The 7,965-nt window shown below is 35.6% G+C and overlaps 1 protein-coding gene across 1 annotated transcript in view; it reads left to right on the forward strand.

Annotated features, from left to right (window-relative positions):
* The window catches only part of NBAS (neuroblastoma amplified sequence), a gene marked incomplete at its 5' end in the record, with an annotated part of 556,069 nt that overhangs the window by 206,050 nt on the left and 342,054 nt on the right, over positions 1–7,965 (forward strand). The window contains 2 exons of the mRNA XM_006869470.1: positions 188–250; positions 3,666–3,788. Of these exons, the coding sequence (XP_006869532.1) occupies positions 188–250; positions 3,666–3,788 (186 nt within the window). The remainder of the gene's footprint in view (positions 1–187; positions 251–3,665; positions 3,789–7,965) is intronic.

Below are 7,965 nucleotides of genomic sequence, written 5' to 3' on the forward strand. Positions count from 1 at the left end.
GGAAACCCTGTACAGGGTCGCTATGAGTCGGAACCGACTCCACGGCACATAACAACAACAACAATGGTTGTTATTATATATTATATAGAGGACATTTTTTTTTTTGTCATTTAATAACTAGGTTATATGTTTTACTTAAAAAGGTACAACTAAGTTTTAATTTTGATACAATTTTTAATCCTTTTAGCCACAAGACAAATATGTCCACTGCGCTGCATGACATGGTAGACCAATTGGAACAAATTCTCAGGTGAGAAGTCCTGTTTTTACCTTTCTGTTGAATAAGTGTCTGTCACACAAATGTTATTTTAAGTCTGCTCAGTAGTCATTGTTTCCAGATTGACTTTATACTGACCAAACTTAAAAAAAAAAATGACACCCACCATTCCTCTCAGAACTCTCTTTACTCCTCAGCTAGATTAAATAATTCATTTCAGTGACCACACAGAACTCAGACACCATGCTCACAATTATGGGATGTATTAGAGAGATTAGCAGGTTTCAAAGAAGGATTAGAAAATGCTCAGGGTACAGTTGTTTCAGTCTAACTTCCTCTCCTAAACCATGCTCAGAGCCGGGTTTTTCTCTACCTGTGTAGTGTTAGAAAGCTCTTTTAGGGCTGCTGAGAAATGCCCATAGGACATACCACTCAACCACAAGCCTCAGCATGAAGGCACTTGGCTCTAGCTCCCTGGGTCAGCAAACCTCGCTTCCCCAATTAAGTGCCTTGAGATACTGCACTTTGCAATCAAGCTTCCTTCCCAAAGTCCCTCTGCTTTACTTGCACTTGTGCATGAATTTTCTCAGTAACAAATGGACTATTAATTTGTTATAAAACCCAAATCAGACTGACTGCTATTGAGTTGATTCTGATTCATAGTGACCCCAAATATGGTTTCTGAGCATGTAAATCTTTATGGGAGTATTGTCCTTAAGTGATGTCAAGGTGATTCCCACTCATCATGACCCTGTATGTGGTTTCCAAGGAGTAGATGGTGGGTTTGAACTGCCGACCTTGTACTCAGTTTGGTGCTGATCCTACAAACACACAACCTCAGTTTTCTTATGTGGAGTGGCTAGATGGTTTGAACTGCTGACTTTGCAGTTAGCAGACTCATATTTCACCCACAGCACCTCTAGGATTCCTTAGCTCATTATGGAAAAATGGCAAAATCATAACATGGGCCTTGAAATCTTTTAGAGCTCGGTTCAAATCTAGGTGTTATCACTTACTATCTGTGTAATCTTTGAGCCCAACGTTATTTTATCTATAATACATAATTCATGAGATTAATATTAAGCCGAGCATTTTAATGTGCTTCACACATATGAGACATGCTCTGGTAGCATAGTGTGTATGAGTCCTGCTGCTAACCTCAAGGTCAACAGATAGAAACTACCAGCCATTCCACAAGAGAAAGATGAGGCTTTTTGCTCCCGTAAAGATTTATAGCCTCAGAAACACTATGCAGGATCATTATGAGTCGGAACTGACTTACTACCACCACCATAGCAATTATGGAATCTGTTAGAAAATACTGTTATATTTCTAAGTTTCCTTTTCTGGCCACAATATGTTTAATTGTCTAGATTGTATCATACTGCACTAGAGCCTTCACTTAGCTCTGTAATAATATTCTTTGATATCATAGTGAAACATCAAACTTGTCTCTATGGGAGTTAAAACATTTCCTGATTTGCCATTTAGTAAGTCTAATATTGTTTACTAGTATTTATTTTTCTATGAGTTTATGTAATTTTAAAATACTTGCATTAATGTTTGTGTTTTTTGAGAATACTGACTTTGTTTTTCAAATATATTATGGAAATGGTAGGTTATAGCATCACTGTGGTAATGGTAAGTATGTATATTAAAACATAATAATTTGGAATCCATTAATTAGTAATTTGGTTCATTCAGAATAAGGGATTTTAGTATTAAAATGCATCACATTGTCGTAATGGAAACAGAATGTGTTTGTGTACTTTAATTATATAAGTATGATGAAGAATTTACTGTTTAGTTTCCTAAGGACTTCTGTTTCTTATTACTTAGCCTAAATCTTGTTATTCTGTGTTCTAAAAGTGATACACTGTTATTTTTTAGAAAATATTGAATAAATGAGACTATTTCTTATTACAGATTATGTAGTTGGATTCTGCCTCTCTTCCTCCAATTTCCTTGAAGAATTCAGTATGGTTTGATTAAAGGTTGTTTAAGGAGTCAGTATCAATTTACTCCTTAAGAATTTCATAGTTACCCCATTTTCTCTAAGGAAACTGAGAAGAGACATCTCAAAGAGAGTAAAATAAGCAAAATTTATTTCACTACATTTTTGGTTTTAACCAAAGATGTTATTAACGCCATAAGAAAACTGGACCATTCTTTAGGCTTCTGGATGATACTCAGGTGGTTTATTGTTCTGCTTAATTTTCTTATTTTATAATAAGAATTTTTTTATTCCTTTTCCACTTCACAGCCACTGATAGTTGATATTTTAACAAACATAATTTCAAGTAACATGACTCACAAAGTCTTCATTAAGTAGTATAGAATTTCCACAAACCACTCTAAAGGCTTTGTTGTTGTTAAGTGCCTTTGAGTCATTTCCGATTCATAAGGACCCTATATAGGGTTTCTAAAGTTGTAAGTCTTTGTGAGAGCAGGTAAATCTCATCTTTCTCCCTAGCAGTGGCTGGTGGGCTTGAACTGCCAATCTTGTGGTTCACAGTCCAGTTATTATCTATTCTACAGAGCCACTGCTTTTGCCACTTTAAAGCCTAATAGTACTTAATTCAAAACAGGAGACTTGGCAAGATTGATTGTTGTTGTTAAGTGCTGTTGAGCCCGTTTCAACTCTAAGCTACTGTATATAAGGCTTCCTAGGAGCTGCAGGTGGGTTTGAGCCACCGACCTTGTGGCTTGCCGTCCAGTGCCTATGCTGCAGCACTACACCAGGACTCCATTGGATGTATAATACTAATAACTATGGAGCAAGAAGATTTATGTGATATTAGACAATTTTGATATATGTTGTGTTTTTATAGATGAATTCTGCAGAAAAGTTATGCCTGATAATCTTTCTAGTGTACTGTAACACTAAACTTCTGTTCTTAAATAGGCTTCCTAGAATTTTGCATATTCATTAGTGTTGTTAAGAATTAAAAATGGGTTATTGAAATAATGTTGTTGTTGTTAAGTGCCATCGAGTCGGTTCCGACCCATAGCGACCCTTGTACAGGGTTTCCGAGGCTGTAAATCTTTACAGGAGTAGAAAGCCTCATCATTCTCCCGCGGAGCAGCTGGTAGTTTCGAACCGCTGACCTTAAGGTTCGCAGTCTGATTCATAACCACTACGCTGCCAGAGCTCTCTTTAGACTTGGCTTATTTTGCTGGCTTGTTTTTATACTAGATAGAAATAATAATAATTTTAAAAGATTTTAGATAGGGATATGTTATGCTTTTTTTGTCTATACTTTGCCTATATAGTAATAAAAGTCAATAGGGAAGTAAGATAAAATCTATACTCATTAACTTCTTTTTGAGAATTCATCTAATTCATAAAATTAGGTCACACTTGGTGCTTATTTTTCCTTTCTCTGTAACACCTTTGTATGTTTTTTGTCTTGTAGCAAAATTTTAAATATTTGTCTTTCACTTGCAGCGTGTCAGAAATTTTGGAGAAACATGGACTTGAGAAGCCGATTTCATTTGTTAAGAGCACTCAGTCTAGCTCAGAAGAGGCTCGCAAGCTGATGGTTAGATTGACCAGGCACACTGGTCGGAAGTGAGTAATAAACAAAATTAATTGATACTTGTATGGCGTCCGGGTGGCATTGTGGGTTAATGCAGTGGACTTCAAAGTCAGTTTGAATTGCAAGGTAGGCAGTTCAAGCTCACTAGCTGTTCCATGGAAACCCTATACATAGTCACTATGGGCCAGAATTGACTTGACAGCACTTAAAAACGACAACAACAACAATGTCCTTATGGAGTTCTGGTGTGGCAATGTTGAATAATTCACTGGACTGCAAAATCAGCAGTTCAAATTCACCAGCTGCTACTTGGAAACCCTATAAAAGGTTGTCATGAGTCCGAACTGACATGACAGTACTTGACAACAACAACAACAGCATCCTTACTCGTCAGCATACTTAAGCATGCTGCTTTGGTGTAGAAATACTTGGAGAGATGTCTTAGGTGCTAAAAATAGGAAGTTATCCTGGTGAATGGCGAATTGAGAATTGAAGGAACATGGATAATTTGTGCTGTGATAAGTACTGTATAATTCCTAGCTCAGGCTCCTTCCAGCTTTTAATTCCCTTTAAAAGTAACTATTCTGACTACAAAGTATTGAAGAGTTTTGCTCTCCTCTCCTTCATGCAAATGAAAATATATATTATATACTTTCCTGTTTGTAGCTTCTTTCCCTCAACATTACATTTGTGATATTCATCCATGTTGGTGTAACCTAACTTTGCTCATTCTCGTTGTTATAAAGTAATGCCTGTACAAATATGCCAAACAATGTTTATGACTTTTTTTGTTGATGGACATTTGAATTGTTTCCTGTTACTCTCTATTATCAATTGTGTTGCTATGAATAGCATTAGACATACCTGCCTTATATTTATTTCTACACTTCCCCTTAACATGCACACTTAGAACTGGGATTGCCAGGCTATAGAATTTTCATGTTCAACTTTGGTACATTCTAAAAAATGTTGATAAGTGCCGTCGAGTGGGTTCTAATTCATAGCAACCCTGAATAGAGTTTCCAAGGAGTGCCTGGTGAGTTTGAAATGCCAATCTCATGGTTCAAACCAACCTTACAGTCCAGTGCTTATCCTACAGTGTCACACCAAGACTGTTTCTACAAAGTAGTATATAAACAATTATTTTACTAGTTTATAATTCTTCTTTCACTGGTTGTAAGAGTTAGTGTTCCTCCACAACCTCACCAATAGTTGCTGTTGACCTTTTTTTCCCCTTCTATTTTCATCATTATATTGGCATATAGTAGTATTTCACTTTGATCTTAGTATATATTTCTCTAATGAACGATAAAGTTGGTAAATTCAAACATTAACTAGCCTAGGTGTAAATCTATTACAGAGTCCTGGTGAGGTGCTGCACTGCAGAGTTGGTTTGAACTTCCAGGTTAGCAGTTCAAGCTCACCAGGCACTCCTCGGAAACTGTATACAGTGTCACTGTGGGTCGAAACCAACTAGACAACACTTAACAACAACAATAAATGTATTATGACATATATAAAATGTGTGTATTGAAAATTAAAAACGTTTTTGAGGTAGGACTTTAAAAATGGAGAAATATGTTATATTTATAGACTGTTGTTGTTGTTGTTGTTATGTGCCATCGAGTTGGTTCCGACCCATAGCGACCCTGTATAGAGTTTCCGAGGGTGTAAATCTTTACGGGAGTACAAAGCCTCATCTTTCTCCCGCGGTGCAGCTGGTAGTTTCGAACCGCTGACCTTAAGGTTCGCAGCCCGATTCGTAACCACTACGCTACCAGAGCTCCTTATAGACTGGATGACTTAAAAATGAAGAAAAGTCAATTATTCCCAGTCTATTCTGTGTTTTCCTATGTACCCAATCAAAATTCAGCATATACTTTAAGTTGAGATCTGTATAGGTACAGAATCTTTTTCCATATTTAGTTTAAAAGACTGTGTGATGAGTATTAGGAACTTAATATTTTGAAATGGATGTGTGAATAAATACATACATTATAATGAGCAAATGTTAAAATCCCATTGCAACATTTTTTACGTTGATTTTGTCTTTTTATATTTTAGTATCATTGGAAGTGGAACATTTATTCTAATGAAATTGGAAATTTGACTAAGCCCCGCTTTAGAATTTTATTTAGAGCATGTTACAAGAGAATCAGAACACTTAATGTCTCCTTTGATACATTACATAATCTTGCAATTATTTATAGATTTTATATATAATATTACTTTGTGTTAGTATTGTGATTTGTTGTCAGGCTCATAAAGAAGAACAAGCAATAATTTCTGTCCTGATACATTTTATGGTATGGTGGGCGATACGCTTCATTAAGTCAGCACTAACAAAATTCTTATAAAGATTGGAAAGTAACAGATTATCCTATGGAAAAGTTGACAACAAATCTGAACAGACAATTTTCAGTTATCAAATTAACAAGCCATATACTAGGCTTCTTGGCAAGGATGTTAGCAAAGAATCAAATAGAGAAACTCTTGACTTTGATGTTCTTGTGTGACAGTATATGGAGCCTACAGCTCAGAAAAGAAGTCTGAGGTTGACTTTTATGGATTTGTTATTGTGGAGTGATTTCCACATATGTACCAGGAAGTTAGATTCTGAATCATATCACTTTGGGATATGATATAAAACACTTAAAGAAGTTCTAAGAGTAAATTTTTACAAATACCAACATTTAAAGACTAGGTTCACTGAAAGTAGGTTTCTATAAAGAGAACTTTTCAGAACAGTTTATACATATTCTCACTTAATGTCTTAAGATTTAAAGTGACAGTTTAATGATAATAATAATAATTAAAAATCTGGTAGCAAGACTCAAATGTTTATCACTTCTTATCTCGTAAGAGCTACCTAGTTCTGTCACAAGTAAGAAACCTAGTTTGACTCCACCAGGCAGAATTTAGCTCTTCCCCAAGCTAAGCATTTCATACAGCTTTATAGCCATCTTACTTTGTACTTCTGTTCTTATACTATTATACTGTAGTTATTGAAATATGTGCCTTAAATTTTCTACTGTTAGTAATGGGCTTCTCAAGGACTAATGCCATAGCTTCTAACACCCAGTATGGAATCTTATATTTCAAAGATCCATTTCAGTAACTATTAAGAGAATAATGTATGAGATTTTAAATATTTGTGTTGAGATTTCTTTTTGTAACTGAAAATGATTGGCCAATATTTCTAAGATCAGGTTAACTCTAATTAGAACCTAGTCATCAACAGGAAAGCCTTGTTCCTGCTAGATTGTTTGCCATCTTTTCCTTGAGTGCTTTCAATGCTTCTGAAGATTCTGAAGTCAATTTTTACTCATAGTAATCTGTTTTCTGAGAGTACATAGGAGAAATATGGTTCTCTTTTTCATAGTGGTCAACTTGAAATGAAACATAGTGTTTTCATGTATACTTGACCTTCAGCACCTATAAAATATTATAATGAATATTGTAAATAATGGCAGATCTCATGTTGTCTGTCATGATTTCAGGTTTTACATTTTTCATAAAGTGCCATCTCTCTAGAAAACTACTTCAGTTCTGAAGCTGCAACTAAATACATTGTGTTCATGTTCAGGGATCAAATTTACAAATGTCTTATGAATGCAGTTAAGTCATACGCATTGCTACTAATGTTCCAGTTCACACATACTTGGACTTATTGCAAACCAAATGGGTTTAAACATGTTTCTGCGATTGGTGGATAGTTGCATAGATGATCTCTCAAATATACCATCTTAGTCTCCATGGGGTGCCTTCAAAAAAAAAACAACCACCCTGTCAAATCAAAACAATGACTTATGAGAAAATCTATTGGGTCATTTAAATTCAAGGTAGAGCAGTCAGTTTAGAAGGTTATGGTGACTATTTTTTTTTTTGGAATTCCGAATAATGTAATTTCTATGTTGTTAAGTGCCAGTGAGCAGGTTCCAAGTCATAGCGACGCTGTCATGATATCAACTTTTCTGGGAGCAGCTGGTGAATTTGAACCACCAAAGTTTGGAATCAAACTGACCTTATGGTCCAGTGCTTTATCCCATAGCACCATACCAGTAATTTTGATAGATTTTCTTAAAGGACACGGGATTATTACTGGTGTTTACTAGGAAGAAAAGTCCTTGTGCGGCACTATGGGATAATGCACTGGGTTGCAAGATTGGTTTGAACTGCAAGTCCGGTGGTTCAAATTCACCAGCTGCT

Source organism: Chrysochloris asiatica, unplaced genomic scaffold (assembly GCF_000296735.1).
Source record: "Chrysochloris asiatica unplaced genomic scaffold, ChrAsi1.0 scaffold00131, whole genome shotgun sequence".
In the NCBI taxonomy this organism is placed as follows: Eukaryota; Metazoa; Chordata; class Mammalia; order Afrosoricida; family Chrysochloridae; genus Chrysochloris; species Chrysochloris asiatica.